Source organism: Chrysoperla carnea, chromosome 1 (genome assembly GCF_905475395.1).
Source record: "Chrysoperla carnea chromosome 1, inChrCarn1.1, whole genome shotgun sequence".
NCBI lineage: Eukaryota > Metazoa > Arthropoda > Insecta > Neuroptera > Chrysopidae > Chrysoperla > Chrysoperla carnea.
The window spans coordinates 111703272-111728251 of NC_058337.1; the positions used below are offsets into that span (position 1 = coordinate 111703272).

Below are 24980 nucleotides of genomic sequence, written 5' to 3' on the forward strand. Positions count from 1 at the left end.
TTGATAAAAAAAATAAGGAATCTTAAAAATACGTTTTATCAAAAAATTTCATTAATACGAAGTTTTTATTTCTCAAATACCATGGAAACAACAATTAAATGATTAACGTGCATTAAAAGCACCACTAAAATAATGTAAATTTACCGGATTTTGATAATCAATTCCAAAAATTTTGGAAGAAAACTAATTTTTTTCTAATACGTTTCTTTCGTTGTAAAAAACAGAGAACAGGAGTTTTTTCATTTCCGGAACGTTCCGTGCGACCTTCTGCACGTTTTCTTGAATTTTTGCTTCTATTGATCGGATTTTGGAGAATAAAAAAAAATTGTTTGTTATGAATTTCTGCATCGAACGTGTCTGCTATCAAACCCCAAACATAGCAAAATAAACTCAAAATCTCAAGAAAATCATAGTAACCTCATATTTTAACTTTTTGTGAGAACTTTTCAAAAAATGAAAGAATTGCCTGTTTCAAGTTTCTTTGATTCTGGAAATAGAATAAAACGCTAGCCAAATAACGAATTTAAGCGCTGTGAATACTATGTAAAAGTATAGGCGTTTTAGTGTTAATACTGTATTTTTTTTATAAAAAATTATTCTTGTATTTTTTAACCAATATTTTAAACATTAAATATTCTACTAATCGAATTTTTCACCCAATCTAAAAACTTGTGCAGCCATTTGCTTTTTTTCTTTACAGATTTATCACATGATTGAATTTAAAAATAGATCAAATAAAAGGGATATCTTCACATGGAAAAATCACTATATTATTTCGCACTGTTAAAAATCAATTGAAAATTTAGATATACCTATGATTATTTTAAGTAGTATAATTATAATTGTAAATTGTATGCAATTAATTTATATATATATATATAAGCGATTTACGACTGACTGACTCATCACGAAATCTCCGAAACTATCGATCCGATTAACTTCAAATTTCGCATACTTACCTCTTTCGTGACATAGACGTCCGTCCACTAAGAACAGATTTTACGGAATTTTAATCCCAACAGACTTTTTGTAGTTTATAAGTCTGTAGATACAGTCATAAAGGTAGAAGATACTGTTCACTATCCTTTCGAGTTTCTACACACACTCAACCCACCGGGAATACCACCTCATATTCTTCATCTAAAAATTGCTTCACCAATAATGTTGTTGCGTAATTTAAATCCCCCATAATTGTGTAATGGCACCAGACTACGAGTAAAATCCATTCAAAGAAACGTTATCGAAGGAACAATTTTTACAGGAAAGTATGAGGGTGAAAGTGTATTCATTCCGAGAATCCCTCTGATTCCATCAGACTATCATTTTGAATTTAAGCATTTGCAGTTTCCAGTAAAATGTTGCTTTGTAATGACTATCTGGTCAGAGTTCAAAATTAGCCGGTGTAGACTTACCAAGTGTCTGTTTTTCTCATGGTCAATTTTATGTGGCGGTTCAAGAATGAGTACACCTGAGGATCTCATCGTTCTCCAACCAGATAAACGTACGAAGAATGTTGTTTACAGAGAAGTTTTCCTATTTAAAATTTGAAAAATTTACAATAAATATCAAAACGAAATTAAATATTTCGTTAATAAAAGAGGTATAGATTAACATCAAAATGGTTAGTGTGCTCAGCGAAGCGGGTGGGTATCAGCTAGTGGTTATATAAAATCAATTTAAATATAAAAAAATTTCTATAATAGGAAAATTTAAATATTATTAAAAAATAATAATAGATAATATTCAAGGTAATAATTATATTGAAATTATACTTGGGTATTGATTTGAATTTTCTTAAACTAAAAACAATAATCCAATATCTTCAGCTTTGTAAAAGGTTTTCCATCAAATTTTTCCATTAAGGGTTTCCTATTAAGAGTGTACTTTAAACTTAAATTATACAAGCTCTTCTTGCAAGTCATGATTGCTGAAATGTTTTAACAGGTTGGATGTAGGTACATGATTATTCACTAATGTTGGTTTCTAGCTCTATAAATAGAAATTTTGGCAAAATCAACAGCTTTTTAAGTCTTTTGAATATTTTCGTGTAAGATCGGCTCCATTTATCCTTGGATCCAACATGGGATACGTTCCTAAATCAACTTAGAATGTGTTTTAAAATTTTTTTTTCAAACACATTATAGCATGATTGGCGGGGAAAGTAGCCCGCTTTGCTACCCCTCTCCCTAGATCCAGAGCTGGTTAGCGAGAGAGGACATTTTTAAGTAAAACTTTATAGAATAACACAATGGGCCACTGTCCTCCGAATGAGTTCGATACTGCCGAATCTCCGCTTCAACTTACCTTTGAACTTCTACTTTTGAATGCAACAGTATCTACATTCTAAATTAATTAAATGAAACATAAAATTTTAACTAATTGAAGAGTTGAGAGCAGTTTTTTTATTTATTAACAGTCAGGCCATCTATGTTCGGAAAATTGAAACTGATATAATCGGTATTACAGAGATAAGTAGGAAAATTTAAAAAATATTATTCACCGCTATACAGCAAAATATGTTAATAATTAATTTAACTGACGTCATCAAATTTTTACATCATGTATATGATATTTAGCAAAGTATACTAAATTTAGTCCCAAGTTTGTAACGCTTAAAAATATTGATGCTACGAATAAAATTTTGTCCGCCTGTCCGCCTGTCCGTCCGTTTACACGATAACGTATTTCACTTCGTACTTTCAATTGTTTGTTTTTACTTGTTTTAATTTAAATTTCCAATCTATTTAGAAATAAAATTGAGTAAAACGGAAGCTTCGATATATTTTAGATTTTTTATCAGCAATTTGTATTGAAGAACTTATCCAAACTGGGAAAACAGGAATACATCTATTAATACCTAATATTCATGAATTATTAGTTCAATCATGTCGATAATTTTAATAGAGGTAGCCCCTGGTACACTTAATAACGGTATCCACCCCTAAATTTGAGCATTCAGTGTTTTTCGCATTTTAAAGAGAAATTATCATGATTTCTCAACTTTACCATCTGATTTTTCATGTAAATATTAACGAAGTATATATTAAAGTAAATTATGATTAATATAAAAACTAACTAAACTTTGGGAAAAAAAGTTATATCTACTATGTTCAATCAGAACTTTTTGAAGGAAATATGTCATAATAAGTAAAGTTGCTTCATCTGCTACTTACAATAAATGAATATTCAATGAAATTAGACCTTGAAAATCAATAATTGGTGCAAGTCTATTAAAAATTAGCAGGTTCATTAAAATTAAAAACAAAATTAAATTCACTGCGTAAATACGTACCTATGTAAATCTATAATATACAAATGAATCGCTGAATGTGTTGCTTAGCGCAAATATTGAGAGTAGCTGAACCGATTTCGCTAATTCTTTTTTTATAATATTCCTTGCAGTACAAGAAATGGTTCTTACGAAGAGAAAAATTAAAAAAAATTGCCTGAAAAAGTCTAAAATCAACACTTTTCTATATTCCCATACAGAATTCGTAATAATGATTAAAAGTCAATTTGAACTTTAATACCATACCATAAAGTTTAAGGGTTAGTAGAGGGGTTCCGGAAAAACAAAACAATTGAGTGACGTTTGTATCGTATAAATATTATTGTCAATATTTATACTATTGTAACATTACTCAAAAACAAATTGTCTATGGTAAAATGTAAATTGTCTGTGGTAAAATGTCAATTGAAATGTAAACATCTCTTTGCTGTGCATCAATAATCTAAAAGCTACAAATTTCTATAAAATTTAAAAAGGGTTGTGTTTTTGTGACTTGTCACAAAAAAAAAAAAATCGAATGTTAGGCGGTACAAAGTTCGCCGAGTCAGCTAGTAACTGATAAACTTATTAAAATAATTAATACTTAGAAATTTAATTTAAAGTTGTCCTCTTGTTCGCATCAGTTATAAACATGAGTAGATTTTTAAAATACTTTGAAGTCAAGGTTCAATCCAATCCAATGCAAAACTAAACACCCTGTATTTAGAAAAAGACGCTTTCCTGGCAATAATTGTATTGAGAAATTTCGTTATTTTATAACTTGGGCCACCCTGTAAATCAGACAATAAATGACTGGCATTTGTGACGTGCTTGCGCATTATATAATACGATTATTATTACGTTGCTGAGATTATTAATTGGCGTGTCATAAAAGTAATTTAAAATAAATGTTTGTAAAAAGAATCTTATCGGTATTTTTTTCTTTATACCTTCGGATTTCAAGAGCGGATCGATAGGGGAGCATTCGAAAAAATAAGCCTCTACCAAAAAGTAAGAAAGTCAACTTTAAGTAATTAAAAAATTACTTATAACATTTTATAAAGAACTTAAATCTAATTTTTAAACGCCTTTATTTATTTACATTAAAATGCCATATAAAACTGCGATTTCTACCAATTTATCTTTTAATTAATAAATTAAACTTCAGTTTTCGCTTAAATCGTCAAAATTAAAATGAACCCACTTTTAGTCTGCCCTAAAAAGGTAGTAGGTACTAAAAGCACGCATGTAAAAAGGTCATATTACTCCCTTAAAATAATTTTCTGAATCCGCACTTGTATCTTTAAACAGAGATAATGGTTTTTTTTATAAACCTTCCACAAATGAAATATCCTTAAGGTTGACTTCGATAAATATCAATATTTATTTAATTAAACTGTAGGGGAGATGAGGGTAAGATAAAATTAGCGGGCAAAATGGAAAATTAATTAATTAATTTATTTTACAAATTGATAATTTTGATTTTTAATTTATTATTTCTTTCTTTCGCAGTAAGATGTAATTTTTATGAAAATGTCCAACAAATTTCAAAAAAGCTTTTATTACTTTGTCATAATAAGTAGCTCAATTCTGGTAAAATTGGTATCGTCGCGTCGGAGAGGTTTCTCAGAGTACAATAAAACTTTTCTCAGCAGATCAAAAATTGATTAAAAACTTCTTTCTAATTCGGCTACGTAAACTATTCTACGCAGAAGATATTTACAAGTAATGGCTAATTATGCTCTATTTAAGGGCGGCATAAATAATTTTTCCATGCCAAAAAAGCTAATTTTCTTCTTGTATTGATATGCGAAATTTAAACAGCGATGATATTGTTGACAAGGCCAATAAATTTACTCATAAAAATTATTTTCCTGCTGTCACAGTTTTCGAAAATGACTGCTTACATCTTTTAGGGTTTCTGCAGATTCAAGACTTCCTATCAGGACATTTATCCGTAAATAAACATCGCGCTGCCAATATTTTTGTGCATGCCTTCTAATTGCTTTTTCTGTATTGAGCCGAATAAAAAATTATCTTCGTCGTATACCATGCCAAAAGCGATTAAATTCCCAGAAATTTCGAAGAAATTTTAAACTAAATTATATTTATAATTATTACTTCGAAATAAACTCAGAAATAAATATTTTATTTAACTAAATTTACAAGTGTATTGATATTTTCTGATAATTAACGATAACTAGGGTCAACTTAAATAGCTCAGGGCGACTTGGAACGCAAATACGCCACTGCTTGTACGATGTACGCGATGAAAAATTTGGCCAATTTATTTTAAGAAACATTCTTATAATAAAAAATTAACTGAAAGCGAATTTTACTCATTAACAATTCTGCCGAATCATTTTCACTTACAACTTCGTTTTTAATACAAATTTAAAAAAAAAATTCTTTTGTTCACTTTTTTGGACGATTTATTACCAGAGATTTTCTTTCCTAAAATCATACATTAAATTAACTTACATATTCTATATTTTTTACTTAACGTATAATAATTTTGGGTCAATTAACATCAATTATATAAAATTATCGATTTAATAAAATTTGAAAATTAAATTAGGTATAATTTTTTATTTATTTATTGTTCACATAACCTTATTATAATTTGGAATACCAGGCCAGGATTCATTTTGAGGGGAAAATTGTTATCTTTATAGAAATGTATTTCATACCCAACTTCTACGGCCTAACAATAAAGCGTTCAAATACCGATAAAGTAATTAAGTTTACTTCTAATGTATCAGAAACGAAGATATATTTCTGTCAAAAATTAAATTCAATTTTTAACGGATCTTTACGATTTGAGATTCTCTTATTCCAAAAATATTATTTTAGCCGTCCTAAACATTAAGAGCTACAATTTAATGTGTAGGTATACTCCCCCAGTTTTGTTTCTTTAAGGTAATGAAAATTCAAAAAACTGTGTCTGTCAGGGACCCCGCGGTCAGATTACCAACTCAACAGTATGAATGCCCTACGGAAGGATGCAACAAAAATATCGACTTTAAAACTTTCTTACAACTGAGTAGATAATACTTATTATTATTAAAATCATTTTGTCATTTTGACTTTATTTTTGAAATTCAATCCAAGTGTTATTATGCTCTGTTCATTTTAGTACTCATAAAAAAAATCTTAAATGTTTTTTCCTCAATTTTTTTTTTTTGGTTTTAAGGTTGACGTCATATAGCTGATTTATAGATTTAGAATTCTCACTTAATTCAACTTTTTTTTTAAAGAATGGTAACGGTAAAATGTTAATTGCGAACTTGTGAAAAAAGTTGATTGGCAAATCGTGTAGGACATTGACACTGAGGTAATTGGCACTGTGTCTAAGAAGAAAACGTTCTTGTCACTTGCCCCGCTTATGCTTTTTGTTAAAATATATTCCCTTCAGGATCCACAATTAAAATTAAGCTAAATTTATAAAAAAATTTAATTTTTTTGATTTACTTACTTTCATTAAACATTATTTTGGTTTTTCTGTTACAGGATTATTATTTTAAATTATTATTTACTAGCTGTGAACTACCCGCTTTGCTGGGCAACATCCCCACTTGCACCCCTCCCTCCACATTTCCTTGCGTGGGATAACAGTTTTGTAATGTACACGTCATGCTCTTTTATTTGATACCCCACTTAGGTATATTTGTAAATATTCGATAATTCCTTCCCACTTTCTCGCTACACCTTTCTACCCTCCGAAGGTTAAAAGTAGATAAAAACAATAGATCTTTGAAGCTGGTTGTATATCGTGTCAATATTTGAGCTTAATCGATGCACAACTTTTTTAGTTTTTGAAGCATATCCCTTTCAACCCCTATTTCAACCCCTTACTCTACTATAATATGGATGTATTATACATAAAAACCTTCCTTCCGCATCAAAATCCGTTGCGTAGTTTCAAAGATTTAAGCATACAAAGGGACATAGGGACATAGGGACAGAGAAAGCGACTATGTTTTATACTATGTATTGATTCTGTTTTAGGACCTAAAACAGAAAAAGTAATAATATACTTAAAATTTAGGTACATCAATTTAAAATTTCTTTCTATTTTAGATCAATTTTTTGGTTGTATTTTTTTAATTTAGTACCTCTCTTATATGTATATTTGATTTCTCAAAGGTAATTTTTAAGGGTTTAATATTGTTTAATACCTTTATTCTGATTTTACATTATTATATAAAATTAATATTTCATTTTTAGGCTTAATTCATTATTTTTTTGCAGTATAAAAGTATTTACAACGGAAATCCTACCTAAATTATATTTTATTGTTTGTTCCAGGTAAAATTAATCAATTACATATTTTGTTACACGGCGGAATACATATATTTTTATCTATTATTTTGGTATTTTATTTTGATTTTTGCTTTACTTTTAAGAATGTAGCATGATATTATGTTTACTTTCTATTAAAAAGTTTTTTTTTTTTTTTTAATTTGTTTTCATTCATTCCAAGTGAAAATTGTCAAAATTATTCAGAATATGTCGTTTTTTGAGAATAAGAGCCAATGTATTTTATATCAAATATCAACAATTTCATTGATAGCGGCGGAATTACTTTTTAGTACAGGAAGGTATTATAATGTGTACGATTTTCAAAAACGAAATTTTCAACATATGATACAGGATACAGGTGATACAGGATGTACGTACGTACGTTTGTGGTCATTTTTTCCTGATCGATATTGTGCGAACAAAAAAGGTATCGATTTCGTTGAGGTGACGATCGAAACGTATTAACGGAAATATGATCGGAAAAGAATTTCATAGCATTTTGGCGAGTTTCGAGTTTCGTTTCGGTGGTGTTATTTTTTTTTTTTTTTGCATAGCTCTTTATTATACTGGGAAGTTATTCGTGTTAGTCGCACCAGACCCACCCCACGATTTGTTTATTTATTTGTTTTCTTTATTTATTTTAAGAAATGAAAAGCCTAAAAATTTTAAATCATAGTAGAGCCAACCCACATTAAATTTTTGATTTTAAACGTATTAATTATCTGCAAATTTAAAACATTTTAATAACCTGATTTTATAAAAATGTGATAATTCAATAAATTAGTACATCTTTTATTTGGAGTTTGGAACCTATATATAGCCATATTTCCGGTATTAATATTATTAAAATTTTAAATCTATTATCGTTATATATCTTCTGATTATTTTTCAAATTAATCACAATTAAGTTAAAATAAAAAATTTAATTATTTAATTAGCAACGAGATTATCTTCCCCTATTTTGTGTTAAAACATCACTGACCATTGACGACAATCCGGTCTCATTTTAGAACAAAACTCTAGAATAGAATAATTATTTAAAAAATACCAATTATACGGTTTTTATTCGTTTAGATTTCTTGATGATTAAATTTTAAATTTAAGTTTCAAAAGTGTACTCTGTAAATTATTTTCAATAATTTTGTGGAAAATTAATTTGCGCGCATCACATTTAAAATATTTTAACGTAAGTAGTTTATTTCATTATATTTTACAACGATAGTTCGAGTCGAAGAACTGAGCCGAACAACCATCGCGATTTTACAGGTTCCAAGAAATAAAATACTTGAAACTAAAGAACTATATAAGGTCATTATTGATATATTTTTTATTACGAGGGGCGTTAAGTTTTCAAATAGTCTGCAGACGCAAAATTTTTTAATCCGCATCTGTTGTTTTCTTCTTTTTTATTTTGAAATATTATGCAGTTTTGAAGATTTTTATGGCTTTGAACATCTATACAACTTCTACAAGTTGAGCTACAGGCTTGAAAATCAATATGTAAGGTGGAATAGTGTTAAGCATATACTTTTGGGAATTGTTTAAATTACAGACCCCTTCTCCCTTTTTAATGTCGAATTATTATGTTTTCATGCTGTTTTAAAAGCTTTGAACATCTCCACAGCATCTCTAAATTGGGTTGGAGGGTTGATTTTTGTGTGTATAATTTAAGTTAGTGTTACGGCATTGCCTTTTGAAGGTATCAATTTTCCAAGCTCCGTTTCTCCTCTTTTTATACCAAAAACTCATGTTTTCTCAAAGACTTTTCAAAAGACAAAAAGTTCAACAAAACGTATCGCATAATAAAAAATATATAATGAGGTGGAAATACGGAACTCTGCTTTTTTGCTCTGGTTTTTTTTAATAGAATATATGCACATATTATTTAAACAAATATTCCTTGTTGCCATTTTCCTCGAAAAATAATTCACGTGGGAAGTATGTTAAATTTATTACCACTAAATAAATTATACTTTTATGTCATAAAAAGTCAACATGCATCACTTGAAATTCAAGCCGATAGCATTTTAATTATTATTCAACACTGTATTTTAATGCACTAATTGGCTGCATAAATGAGTGCGAGCGCATAAACTTTTTTTAAGATAAAAAAGCCTTTTGTTACCTTGTAAAGACGGAATATATATCAAGGTATGGAACAATCCTACTAAGGAAGACTCTATTTATCGATTTTAATTGGAACTTATTAAAGGGCACTTTTTAGACATATATTATACAGGTTTACGGCTTCGCCATAATTATGATTGTTAATAATTATATGCTATATTTATAGTGATTAACTACGATTAAATAATTTAGTTTGACTATATTTGGATTTATAGGTATTATTTTTGGTTTGTTTTGACAACCGAATTTTTTTTTTGTAAATCAAATAAGATTTCTTTAAATTGAATAAATTTTAAAAAAGAAAACACGTAAAAGTAAAAGTACAAAATTTATTTTAAAAGCACACAACGCGATTAAAGTACACAATTTTCAAGAAAAACACTTATCAGAAAATTTTCAGGAGAGCAATATTTTTAAATATAAAGGAATCAGCTGTCAAAACTCAAAGGCACGGTTTAAACACAATAAGACAAAATTTCTACAAAATAATTAAATATTTAAAATGATCCAATAACAGTATGCAAACAAATAAACAGGTGGAATATTCAAATTGCAACTTGTTTTATAGATATTCTACATGAAGAGAATATCTGAGGTTTGAGTCAGGGCCACCGAGTAAAAATCCAGGCCCGGGGAATGAAAGAGTTCGGGCCTCTGTAATATGGCACAATAATATATGTTTATTTTATGAGGAAAAGGTTAAAAAAAATTTTTAGGATTTATTTTTTCAATGAATCATTTTAATAGTCATCAGTCGAGTAAGAATTTATGCATCCAGGTGTTCACAATATGACCTCTGTTGGCCTTCATATTGAATTTTCATTACTGCCATATCTTCAGTAACATTTGCAAGACTAAGACAAATCGATTGACGTAATAATAATCAAAATCGGCCAACGCGTTTGCCACATAGGAACACACATATATATAGACTGATAAACACATTACCATTCTTTTGCGTCACGCAGTCGTGTAAAAACTGTATTTAATTCAGTTTTTGTAATAAACTTTACTTTATCTAATTCAAAACAGTTAAGTAACACACAGTAAAAAGCTACCGATGGTTGTATTTAGGTGGTAAAACGACCTCGGAAGACCTTCTTGTGTATGTAAAATATTTACTGTTTCATTATAAATAAAAGAGTATACAGGATGTATACGAATAAATTACCATCACTTTAACATCTTATTATTGACATATTGACATCAAAACAATACCTACACAAAATTTGTACGAACTTGGGTTGAAAACGGCCCCCTTCATGTTACAGCCTTCACTTGGGCTGAATGAAATTTTTGAAAAAATGATTGTTGGTATTTTTATGAGAAACTATTTCTGTCATATGTCTATTGGGTTCTATCTTTCACAATTTGCCCTCTATCTCTCCTTCTGTAATGCTAGAGATAGAGCAAAACTTTTAATAAGAAAAATATTTCACATAAAAATAATTAAAACTTTTATTTGAAACTTTTTTCGAAAATCCAATAGTTTTGTCACAAGCCGAACATGGTATGTGTAATTTGTGACAACTCCAGCACCGAATGTTTTTTAGCTCATGCTGATGTGAAACAACTTGTTGCTTAGTTATCTTCGAAAAGCTATAGGGTCTCATTAGATGCTTTTGTCATTGGCTCACTCGGGTCTTGGCTACCTCGGAACTATAGGATTGCGCAGTCACTGGAAATATCCCCGAAATATACGCAGACCATGGCACGGTTGATGGTGTCAGACACTCAGACACGATCCGCTAGTCACGCGACATTTATATTGAATATCTAATCAGGCAGAGTCAGTACCATGATCAAAATTTTCATTTGTAATGATGCAAATCTGAATTTTTTCGTGTTTTTTGCATTTCTGCAGGTTTTGAAAAAAAATTGTTCACACTATCCGAATTAAATTACATAAAAAATCTGCAAATTAAAAAATAAAAAAGTTATAGTCCGATGATTTGCCTGAACTGAACGAGTTGTTGAATTTTGAGGTTATTTTACTATGCTCAGGGTTCGATAGCAGACAAGGTAGATGCAGAAATTAAAATTCTTTTAATTTCTGTAAACAATTCTTTTTTTATTAGTCTCAATCCGATCCATAGAGCAAGGGATATTCAAGAAAACTTCACAAAAGAAAACAATATGAAAATTAAACCGCGTACAGAAGTTCGCGTGGATCGTCTCGGAACCGGAAAACTCCTCTTCTAAATTTTTTACAACAAAAGAAACCTATTAAAAAAATTAACCTTTTGCAAAAAATCGAATTCTTTATCAAATTCCGGCAGATTTATTCAATTATAATAATTGTTTTTAAATGTCCTAATATTTATTTATCTTTTATATATTTTAACATTTTATTCTTGTATTTTATATTATTTACTGCACTTCAATTATCTTCTGTTTAATTTCTATATTTTGCAATTTTGTATCTTCTTGCGATTATTAAAATAAACGTTTTAAAATATTTTGATGGAAAAAAAAACCGTAAAACGCGCAGACACTTATCCGTAAACACCCTATATGATTGACCTAACACATTAGGTATCCTCCGTTTCTTGTTTACCGTGAATCCTCTGTGAACAGAATTTGGTACAGGTAATATTTATTGTACCCTACCTATCACTATTAATTAACGAACGGGCCTCCAAGATGCATAGATACACATACTAAAATCATCGTCTGATTAAATAAAGAAGTAATTAAATGTAATTAAAATTGTGTTTGTAAATTAGAGCAAAGATAATGAATTCTGTTTATTCTGTGACCAATATGCGAAAAGCAATACAATTAATTATTGATAAATTCGAAGAGGATGAAGCATTCCATTTAATCAACATAGACGATATTGTTAATAAATATGAAGAATTTCAAGAAGTTTTACCTCAAGTTCTTCCATTTTATGGTAAGAAAAATTTTATTATTATTTATAATGAGTTTTGGATGTAAAATGAGTTTAAGTAGGAACTTCAAGCTATCAAAAAAATTAAAAATTTCGAATTATATATATATATAAATTGTATATTATAAAAATGTTATATGTTCGTTTGTGTATTGCTAATGAACTCAAAAAGTTCTGCATCGATTCAGCTCAAATTTTTATACGATATACAACCTGCTTTGAGGATATCTGTATTTAACTCCTAGGGGATGAAAAAGTGAAGGTGGAACATATGAAAAACCCATGTAAATAATTTTATAGACAAATACAGTTAAACGTTTGCCTAAAAGTCGCATTACTATGTTTTTTTTTTGTTTTTTTTTTTTTTTTAAATTTCATGCGATTTATAATATTAACAAAATATAATTCTAACTATTTATTCTTCTCACAAGCAGTATGTTAGGAATGTCACTTTATGAATCGAAAATCTGACACTGTTGTACGAAAAATTTGAAATAATGGTTATTATAAAGTTTATGTATAATGTATATACATGTATAGTTCGAACCGGCAGAAATTGGCAAACCATTGAAGAGAGAAACTTGAATTTTTGAGAAAAAAAAGCGTCAAAATTATTTCGCTTTGTAAAGACATTACAACAATAGGATTATACCGTTGCAGCGATACACATATTATTAATTATTATTATAATTATTTATTACATCGAAACTAACAAAAATTATGAGTTTTTAATTTTTTTTAATTTTCGATGGTTAATAAATAATTTTAAAATTGTAACTCACGAAAAAAATATTTCTTTTTTAGCCGTAAAATGCAACAATAATATAATGATATTAAAAGTTTTGGTAGCCTTGGGTTGCGGATTCGATTGCGCTACAAAAAATGAAATTCAAACTATGTTATCGTTAGGTGTTTCACCCGATAAAATTGTTTATTCACATCCAATTAAACAAGAATCACATCTTCAATATGCTGCCTCGGTGAATGTGGATATGATGGCAGTTGATTGTATATCTGAGTTGCATAAAATTAAAAAAATATATCCAACTGCAAAATTAGTATTACGAATCAGTTACGATGACGAATCTTGTAATCATAAATTTGGTGATAAATTTGGCTGTGATCCTGACAATGGTATGTCTTAGCTATATTTATTTTAATATTTTATCTGCAAGCGTGTAAAGACACGAAGTGATAAGAAACGAAGATTTAGATCGAGAAAATTGTACTTATCCACAAAGCTACTTAACCAGTTTCAACGTTTTTTTTCGCGAAATAATGCTTGAACACAGAAACTCTCGCAATATTTGTTGTTAAGGTAGTACGATCGCCAAGGCAAGTTTAGACTTGTGGTTGAAATTATATATACCTTATTTTCAACTTTGATGATGAATTTTTCAATAATTTTTAAGTTAAAATGCCATAATTCAATGTCAAAAATTGAAAAAATTAGTAGCGCAGGAGCTAGGTTAGCTAAGCGAACTCCCAAACAGATTGTAAAAAAACAAATTTTTCTTAAAATCGAATAGGTAGTGCATTTTTAATTTTTCAAAAATTTTTCTTTTTTCTTTCGAAAACTAAGCGTCGAGACTTTTTTGCTTAAAACTGACTAAAAAATACAAAAATATTTTGAAATATTCAAAATTTTGTACAATGCGCACCCTCCATTCCTTCAAATGTCAAAACCCTTCTTTTTACCAAATTTCATTCAAATAAGACTTAAATTGTGATCGCTAGAGAGTTTACAGACACATAGACATATACATATGTATATACATACATATATAACGATGGTCATTTTTGACATCTATTAGGTAGGATCGATGAACATTTGAAGAAGTTTTTTCAAAATTCCATCATCACTACAAAAGCAATAGACCCATTTCCTTTGACAATTTGCCAAAAAAAATTGTTGTTTTGTTTTTATTCCATTTAAAAAATGTATAACTTTTATTAAATCACCTGTATTAATATATTTGGTTTACATTACAGAAGCATTTGAATTACTGTGTGTTGCAAAATCGTTGAAATTGAACGTTATTGGAGTATCATTTCATGTAGGATCAGGTTGTAACAATTGTAATGCGTATAGGCATGCAATAGAAATGGCCCAAAAAGTGTTCGCATTAGGAAAAACAATTGGATTTAATATGGTCCTATTGGATATTGGAGGTGGTTTTCCTGGAGCTAACCAAATAGATTTTCATAAAATTGGAAGAGTTGTTAATGATGCTATCCAAACATATTTCCCATGTGAAAATGTACAAATTATAGCAGAACCTGGTCGATATTTCGTTGAATCGGCTGTAACTATTGCGTGTCGGATTGTTTCGATGAAAAACCGAAATGAAAAGATTTCATACTATTTAAATGATGGACGATGTGGATCATTTTCATTTTTAAACTTTGCCTATGAACCATTTGAATTAAAAATTTTAAAAGTAAGTTCAAAATCGTCACCTAATTGGCACATTTAAGATGAAGACACCCACCTATTTTCGTTATTTATACACATATTGATTTGAAATTTTGCACAGTCGTACAGGGTGATGGGTCACATTTCTTAAGATACTTAACCAAAATCAGAACTTTAAACTCAGCCAACTACAAATTGACAAATACGGCCGATTTTTAATATTTTTCCTAGCGTCAGAGATGGTTAGAGATATCGAAAAAAAAACTATTAGAAAAAGTTGGTTAGAATATTTTTTTATACTCATATACCGATTTTCATGACAAAATTGGCATTTTTAATTTTTCATTCTTTGGTCTTTACTCAAAATTATTTCAAGTTTATTGAAGTATTTGAATACATAACATTATACACATTATCAATTTGTCCAGTTTTTTACATTCCATAGCACACTAGTTAAAAATTAAAAATAAACTTTTATAAATAGTGTGCTTGGAATGAAAAAATTGGAGAAATTGATAATTTATAATAGTGTTATGTATTCAAATATTTCAATAAACTTGTAACAATTTTGAGTAAAGGCCAAACTAATGAAAAAATTGAAAATGCGAATTTTGTCATGAAAATCGGTACATATGGATATAAAAAATATTCTAAGCAACTTTTTCTTAAAATTTTTTTTGGGTATTTATAACCGTCTACCTCTAAACAACGAAAAAATGAGGGAGATTTCATCTTAAATGTGACACACTGTATATTTCAACAAAATTTTCAAAAAATTATTCACTGCTTACAGCTTTTAACAATATTTGAAGAAATTTATTAAAAGACAAGAGTGCCCCCAAATTACTACTTTTTAATTTTTTTCAACAGGATTTGGTAGATCCAGAAATGCATCCATCAACGATTTACGGACCAACTTGTTGGGGTGAAGATATCGTTGATAAATCAATATATTTACCACAGTTACAAATTAATGACTGGCTATATTTGGAAAAATTCGGCGCTTACAAACAAGTAGTATTTACGACTTTTAATGGTTTTTCAATGCCAAAAATGTATGCAATTTGTAGTACAGCCAAATGGAATCTTTTCAAAACAGATTTTCCGAATTCTGTAAATAAAATTCATGAACATGGTGGTACCTGCATGATTATCAATAATAATTAAGAAAATTGTAAATTATTTTATATTAATTAATTACTTAATATATTTTATTCTATAATAAATGACGTAATAATACTAATTTAATCTAAACACCTAAATATCTCGTTTTGTCGTCAACCAATCGAAAAATAACTTACACAAAAATTGCAAAATTTAATGGGAAGCGTCTTATTCTGTCATCAGATTGGACTTAGTTCTTCGGGTTTCTTTAATATCCAGTTTAGATCCTAAACGGTAAGAGATATAAAAGAACACTTTAAATTAGAAAGTTTATCCTTATAAGAAAAACTAGCAATTTTTGTTTAAAATATTTTTTCGATAATCCTCAGCTTCATTCTCGTCAGCTTCGTCATTATTGCATTTAATCGAAAGAAAACACGTTAACTACAGAAAAAAGCTTTAGCCACTAGGTCCAATCTGATGTCAGAACATGATATCCCCTCATCAAATTCTGTAACTTTTGTTTCAACTGCAAGTTATTTTCATTTTCTTGTTTAAACAAATATTAGAAGACATATCGGTCAAATAGTCAATAGGTCTTTACTCAAAATTATAACAAGTTTATTGAAGTATTTGAATACATAACATTAAATTATCAATTTGTCCAGTTTTTTACATTCCATAGCACACTAGTTAAAAATTAAAAATAAACTTTTATAAATAGTGTGATTGGAATGAAAAAACTGGAGAAATTGATAATTTATAATAGTGTTATGTATTCAAATATTTCAATAAACTTGTAACAATTTTGACTAAAGGCCAAAATAATGAAAAAATTGAAAATGCGAATTTTGTCATGAAAATCGGTATATGGATATAAAAAATATTCTAAGCAACTTTTTCTTAAAATTTATAAGTAAATCGTCATAGTCGTATAAGTCACAAACAATTCGTGATACTTACTATTAGTTTACAAAAAAGGTAGGTAATTTAATTTTCTATAATAAAGACTATTACCATTTTTGGTCTAAAGTGTACGATTATAGAGATATAGCCTAAAACGGTTTTCCTTAAGATGGAGTCACTTCCCCCGCCTATTTTTGTAAGAATTTTGTGCATTTAGGTACATTCAGTATGTGATACTGAACCTATTTAAATAATAAAATAACTCCTGTAATTTAGTGCATTATGGACAATAATAACTAGCCTGTAGTATATAGCATATTTTATATTAAATAAATATTACACTTGATTTTAATACATTCTCTATTTACAATATCGTCCGCGTCGTCTATAAATCTTAAATATTTAACAGGTAGTGAGATAATACATTAAATATTTAACAGGTAGTGCGAATACAATAACAAAATAATTTATATAAAACTATGAAGGGGTTATGATTTACAAAATTAAAGAATATTTAACGCGCTAAATACTTGATGCATGTGCAGAACGCGCGAGAAAATCTCTCATCAAGCGACATTTGTTTCTCGTCTTCAACGATTAGCCCAGAAAAGAAAGACAATAAAAAAGTCGATCTGCTTAAAAAATCCAAGTGAAGTTTTTTCACCGGGATTATCTTAATTTGGATGTAAGAAATTACCTAAGAAAAGTCCATTACAAAATCATGTGCGCAAAAAAAAAAAAAATTCTGGGTCAAAAGTCGTGAAAATAGGGTTTTTTTAAATATTTCGTAAACTATTAAGTTTATCGCAGATTTAGTTCTTATAAAATTTTTTCGCGAGTGGCTTTTATGTAAAAATAGTTCGGTACAAAATATCCGTGGAAGCAATAGTTCTCAAGATATTTAGCTGAAAAAATATCCAAAAAATTATTAAAAAATAAAATGTTTAAAAAAAATATTTATAATATTTTAAAAAATTAAAAATTTTATTTTAATTTTATTAATTTATGAAATATTTTTGATATTTTTCGCGTAAAGTATGCGATTTACTCTAACTTTTCTCAGTGAAATATTTTGAAAACTATTGCTTCTGCGGAAATTTGGTACAGAACCTTTTTTGTGTAAAAGTAACTCGCAAACAAATTTTATAATAACTAAAACTGCAATACGTAAACTTAATGGTTTACGATGTATATGAAAAGAACATATTTTCGCAACTTAGATTTTTTTATGCAGAGAAACCTTTATTTTCCTGGGCTAGGTATCCAAAATTTTTTTTTTTTTCAATGAAAAAAAACCAATATTCCAATTAGAAAATAACAATTGTTTATAAGTTATATAAAAAATTTTTTGTTTATGTAAAATTGATACTTTTTATTTATAGCTGGTGAGTTAATTGCATCAATGTGACCAGGGCCGGATTTAAATTTCTGCCGCCCTGGGGCGCTGAAGAAAATGCCGCCCTATGACTGAAATTTTATTTTAATAGTTTTGATATCTTATTTAAAAAAATTAGAATAACTAATTAATTGCAGAAAATTTATTATGTATTACATATTATTTATTACTGTTCTTTTAAATTTAAATTAATTGGTGTTATTGGATAATTCTCCAATTTAAGGAAAATTCATTGATCAATTAAAGTTTCTGTTATCAAAAAGACATAGATAATTTGAAAATATTTTTAATGCTTCAAAAAAACTATATTTCTGGAATTGATAAAATATCAAATTTTATTTTTGCAAACCTTTATGGAAATAAATTAATTAAACTATTTTAATAGTTTTCACTTAAATTTCCTATATTATAATATACAAAATTTTGATTTGATACATAATGCATAAATTATATTTCTTGAAAAATAAAATGTTTATTTAAAAGAATTAGTTAATTATATATTGTATTGAAAATATTTTTTCACTTTCCAATTTTTGCCGCCCTAGAAAATTTGCCGCCCTGGGCACTAGCCCAGACTGCCCCTAGTGTAAATCCACCACTGAATGTGACAGCGTGGTAGTCACGTAAAGCACGAATACATATAGCAACTGACTTTTATCAATATTTGATTTTTTTTTCTTTATTTGTACATTTAAACTCAAATATTTAAAATTATACGCTATATATTATGTTATTACGTAATATTATATCTTCTATTTTATTTATTTTTTATTTCCAACTTTTAGGAAGTGATTAAAAATTAATAGAAAGTTTCTACCATTTTCTTCTAATAAAAACTTTTTTCTCGTTTTTAAATTGTTAAAAACAATTTTAGATTTAGGGTTAAAATTATATATATATATATAGTACCTTATTTTCAACTTTGATGATGAATTTTGTTATTACTTCTTGAATGTAGACGAAAAATGAGAATACAATTTTTCGATATATGCCTTGGTTTTTGAAATATCGAAAGCTAAATAATTAAACGAAATTTTCAATTTTCGATATTTTGAAAAATACTCCAGATATCGAAAAATTTTATTCTAAGTTTTCTTCTTATATGGTCAAATTATAACATAATTCACCATCAAAATTGAAAATAAAATTTTTTTTTAATTTGTGTCCCCACTACCGTTTTCAACATCCTTAATTAGTCGGGCACAACGGGTTTTATTTGTTTTACAATAATTTATTAAGATTTTAACTTTAATTTAAATAGTTTCTTTTTGTTTTAGATTAAAAAAGTGTTAAATATGCCTACTTTTGTATTCATTTATTCATTAAAATACTCGGGCAACCCCCTCCCCTCCGCCCAAACTTTTCAGAACTGATTTAAACTTAGTCCAAATTCAAAAAGTCTCATGACCGCACTCTTACTTTAAAAATAACTATAAAAATACCATTCAAATTTAAAATGGCGACCGGAAAATTCAATTTTTGTTAAATATACTGATTTTGAATCTCGATAAGATAAAACACGAATAAGCAAATACATTCGGAAAATGATATTGTTTTGGAGGTTTTCGAAGTTTCTGAATCCAAATCTGAAATTAAAAATGTGAAAAATAAAATGGTGGCTGGAAAATTCAGTTTTTAGACAAAAAAACCTATTTTCACAAAAAAAAAATAAGCCAGATATTTCTTTTTTCTTTAAAAGTTTTTTTTACATATGTTTAAAATTTAATTTTTGTCTTTATATTACAAAATTATATTAAATATTATAATATTCATTAAGTTTAAAACGGTGTTCTATATTACATGCTATACTGGTCCATGGGTACAATTCTTTCCCCTAGGTATATCTTAAATAATTAATTGCATTGCTTACATTTTAATTAAATTACTCTATATAAGGTAATAAAATTTATGACGTTATTGAATGTATAAACTGTGCATATATTGAATTGCTTTCAGATATTTTCTGCTTTTTTCTTGCACGCGAATTTTTTTATAAGATACGAGAAATTCTCGGAAAAATTTTCTTTAATATTATATAACAATTTGTTAGAGCTATTATTAGGATGTATAGAAACTTGTTTGAGGTTTATAATAGTTTTTTCATTTGTTTCTCGTACAGTTTCATTGTAGTTTGGTGCAATTGTATTATTCTGTGATTCGCGTTGCTCAAAAGTTCCTTTATTAATTGATTTCTTTCAATTTTTTTGGTGTCTTTAAAGTTAAATAAAAATGAACGCTAATTGTATGAACCCGGAAAGTCGAAATGTGGTACAAATGATTATCGATAAATTCGAAGAGAAAGATGCATTCCATTTAATTAACATAGATGATCTTGTAAATAAATACACAGAATTCCAAGAAGTTTTACCTAAAGTATTCCCATTTTATGGTAAGAAAAATTTTTAAATTATTATTACGAAATATTCTTGTTAAAATTAAAGAAGAATTGTTGATATTTTCATTTTATTTTCTTAAAATAAAGCATCACCCGTACTAAAAATAACTCAAGAGTATGGCTATCGAATTATTGAATTATATATTGATTATGCAGTTTGAGATACTATAAGAATTTTCAGAGACCTAAATTTTTGAAAATAAGGGAGAATAATCGTATTTCTTAACTTCAAAAAGCCAATGTATCAATTTTATTTACTTTTGTTTTAAATTTTCAAACTCAAAGGAACAAAAAATATTTGTTTTAACAAATTATTATTAATTTTTTCACTATTATTCAAATGATATTTTCGTCTATTTGTACTTCGGTATAATAAATAACTAATAAATAAATAATTAATTTCCGAAATCAAATTTTTTCTTGTTAATAAAAATTATCATTTATAAATATAAATAATAAATTATTATATATATAAATAATAAATATATTATATAATTAATTTAATTTTATGACAATAAAATTAAGTTAATACACGCAAATATAAAAATCATAAATTTATTTGATTTGCACAAAAATGAATAAAAACTCCATGAAATTAACATAATTTGTAAGTTTGGTACAGAAATTTATATGGACGTTTTCAGCAACTCTGTATAGTACGATTTAGGATAACATAATAGGCACAATTATAAAAATCAAATAACTTCTATAATTACTTAAAAATATTTTATAAAATTTGCTCTTGAAACGTTTAGAAAAATATCAATATGATTATCCTTCCTAGGAAATAAATACAAAAAATGTCATAGGCTCCACCTTCCCCGGCTGGTATTCTATAAATTCTAAAATATTTCTATAGTTGCAATTCATACCTTGAAGAGATGCATGCTGTTCTCTGTCCTGACCTTCCAACCCTTCCGGGCTACACTTCTGCCTACGGCCCTGATATCGCCCAACCTTTGTAATTAAATATAGATACGTTTGGTAATTTTGATTTTTTTTAATCAATGTGTAATTCATACCACCTGTTCTAATTGGACTTTTAAAAGATTTTCCTTTTTTTGTAGCTGTGAAATGCAACAATGATGTAGTGATATTAAAAGTACTGGCAGCTTTGGGTATTGGATTCGATTGCGCTACAAAAAATGAAATTCAAACTATGCTATCGCTAGGTGTTTCACCAGATAAAATTATCTATTCACATCCAATTAAACAAGAGCCACATCTTCAATATGCTGCCTCCGTAAATGTGGGAATGATGACATTTGATTGTATACCTGAGTTACATAAAATTAAGCAATATTATCCATCTGCAAAATTACTAATACGATTTAGCTGTGATGACGAAAAATGTGTGCATAAGTTTGGCGACAAATATGGCTGTAGTCCTGATAATGGTAATTATAGCTTTATCATTTCTTTTTCAGATATCTTATAAAGTTGCAAACAGACACGAAGGCGAACACCAAAGAACGAAAATACCAAACATCATATAACATCACAAGGTGAATAAAATCGATTCGAACATTGATACTCTGGAATTTTTTCATTGTTATTTGGTGTGTGCCTCTTAGTGTCTGGTCGTAGAATAATAAGAGAGTTTACTTGCGTGTGCCAGAAAAAACCCGAATACGGTAGATAGTTCTAGCAAAAAGTAGAACCAAGTATTCCATCACACTTATACGCTATAAACATAGCCTTTTCGAATTCAAGTAATAAAATATATGTTCAATTCTATTTACAGAAGCATTTGAGCTATTTTGCGTCGCCCAATCATTAAAATTAAATGTTGTCGGAGTATCATTTCATGTTGGAAGTATTTCTCGAGACTATAACACGTACACATATGCAATAAAGAGGTCGCAAAAGTTATTTGCATTAGGGAAATCGATGGGATTTAATATGGTTCTATTGGATATTGGAGGTGGTTTTCCTGGTTACAATCAAAATGAGTTTCGGAAAATTGGAAGGATTGTTAATGATTCATTGGAAACATATTTTTCTTGTGAAAACATACAAGTTATAGCAGAACCTGGCCGGTATTTTGTTGAATCAGCTGTAACTGCGGCATGTCGAATAACTTGTATGAAAAAACGAGCAGAAAATATTTCGTATTACTTAAATGATGGATTATGTGGGTCATTGGCATTTTCTAACTTTTATAGTGACCCGTATGAGTTTAAAATTTTAAAAGTAGGTTAATTTTTATTTCTAAGGTCTATTTTCTTCATTTATTGCTAACCGAGAAATGAATCGATACCACTTTAAATATCAATACAAATTAGAAAAAAAAATTTCTCAAAAACATAAAAATACCAAAAAATACTAGAAATTCAGAGCAATTTTTCCTAGTTTTTTATGTTTTCTGGCCAATTTCGGGTAAAAAGGTTTGATTTTTTTATATGAAGTTGCCTAAGTCTAAATCAATTCTGAAAATTTTAGGGGGGTTGCCCGATTATTTAAATAAATAAATGACTCCAAAAGTAGGCATATTTAACATTGGTCTTATGGGAAAACGATAGAATGGATTATATATTTTCATAGGCGCTAGGCTTGTACTACCTTAACAGTGAAATTAATTTTACGATTATATAACTAACATTATATATTTTAACAGGACTTAAAAGACATGAAATTATACTCATCAATAATTTATGGGCCAACTTGTTGGGGTGAAGATATTGTAGATAAATCAATACATTTGCCACAGCTACAAATAAATGATTGGTTATACTTGGATAATTTTGGTGCTTACAAACAAGGATTTGTAACAACCTTCAATGGTTTTTCAAGTCCAAAGATGTATGCAATATGTAGCACACAGAAATGGAAACTTTTCAAAGCGGATTTTCCAATTTCTAAGTATAAAATTCAAAAAGATGGTACCTGTATAATTATCGATAATAATTTATAAAGAAAAGTTATTTTATTCATTAACATTAATTTTTTCATGACTGTATATACAAAAAGCTGAAGCTTAAAATGTCAAGTGTGTGATACTGTTTATTGCTAATTTATTTTAAGTAAACAAACATAATTGTAAAATTTTAATTATTTTTTATAATAAAAATATAAAATAGTCAACGACATTTAAAATATTTCTTTTTATACCATGTATATATGAAATATATATCAAGGTATACTAAGTTTAGTCCCAAATTTGTTACGCTTAAAAATATTGATGCTACGAACAAAATTATGTTATAGATGTTCATGAAATCCATTTCTAGTTGTCCTTTGGACTGTCCGCCCGTCTGTCTGTCAGTCGACACGATAACTCAAAAACGAAAAAATATCACAAGCTGTAATTTTTATAGCGTGCTTGGGACATAAAAGGTGAGTCAAGCTCGTAAACATAGGTCAATTGGGTCTTGGGTCCATAGGACCCATCTTGTAAACCGTTAGAGATAGAACAAAAGTTTAAATGTAAAAAATGCTCCTCTAAAAACAACTTTTGTTTGAGACATTTTTTCGTAAACAACACTGTTTACCCGTGAGAGTGCAAATTCTATAATATTTATTATATGGAAATATCAGTAAGTGTCTATGATATGTATGTATGTGTGGATATCTAAGAGTGACTATCTTTCTTTACTTATATGAAGTAAAAAAACAAACGATTGCGGAATTAACACTGTCTATACATGGTATTTCAACAATTAACTCAATCAATTGATTGTTTTCACTTGTTTAATGGTAAATGTGCATCAAATAAGAAAGAATCTTATTTAATATACAGAGATATTAAATTTCGATAATTTGAATTCAGCATGCTTTTGTAAGCAGCCTCTCATTTTCCCCAAATTTATTTCCCATTAAATATAGGTACTTCCCTAAATATGGCGTTTAAAATCAAACATTCAGAGCAATGGTGCATGTATCATTGCTCTATATGAACCAGACGGATCAAGAAGAAGCAACCGGTTTGAACCAACCGGTTCAAGAAAAGCAACCGGTTTGAACCAACCGGTTGAAGAAGCCGAGATATGGAGGGGTGGAAAAATATTAATAATATTATAATTCCATTATATGTAATAATCTTTTTTACATGAGTTACTGCGATTAACAATTTTTAACATACTAGATGGAATAAGATCTGGTATAAGATCTGGATGGTACAAGAGTATAAAGAAAAAGTTGATTTTAAGCAGTGTTTGCAATTTACAGTTTTTT

General features: G+C 28.3%; 2 protein-coding genes across 2 annotated transcripts; both read left to right on the forward strand.

Moving 5' to 3' along the window:
• Positions 1 to 8738: 8738 nt before the first annotated feature.
• Positions 8739 to 16173, forward strand: LOC123293575 (ornithine decarboxylase 1-like). Its single transcript, XM_044874443.1, has 5 exons — positions 8739 to 8756; positions 12424 to 12593; positions 13395 to 13724; positions 14583 to 15031; positions 15877 to 16173. Exons 2-5 carry the CDS (start codon positions 12434 to 12436, stop codon positions 16171 to 16173), a joined length of 1236 nt encoding a protein of 411 aa, XP_044730378.1. The 5' UTR covers positions 8739 to 8756; positions 12424 to 12433.
• Positions 16174 to 20644: 4471 nt separating this feature from the next.
• LOC123293583 (ornithine decarboxylase 1-like) lies at positions 20645 to 23721 on the forward strand. The gene is made up of 4 exons (XM_044874455.1): positions 20645 to 20801; positions 21875 to 22204; positions 22552 to 23000; positions 23425 to 23721. The coding sequence occupies exons 1-4, from the start codon at positions 20657 to 20659 to the stop codon at positions 23719 to 23721; spliced, it is 1221 nt and encodes a 406-aa protein (XP_044730390.1). The 5' UTR covers positions 20645 to 20656.
• Positions 23722 to 24980: the final 1259 nt, after the last annotated feature.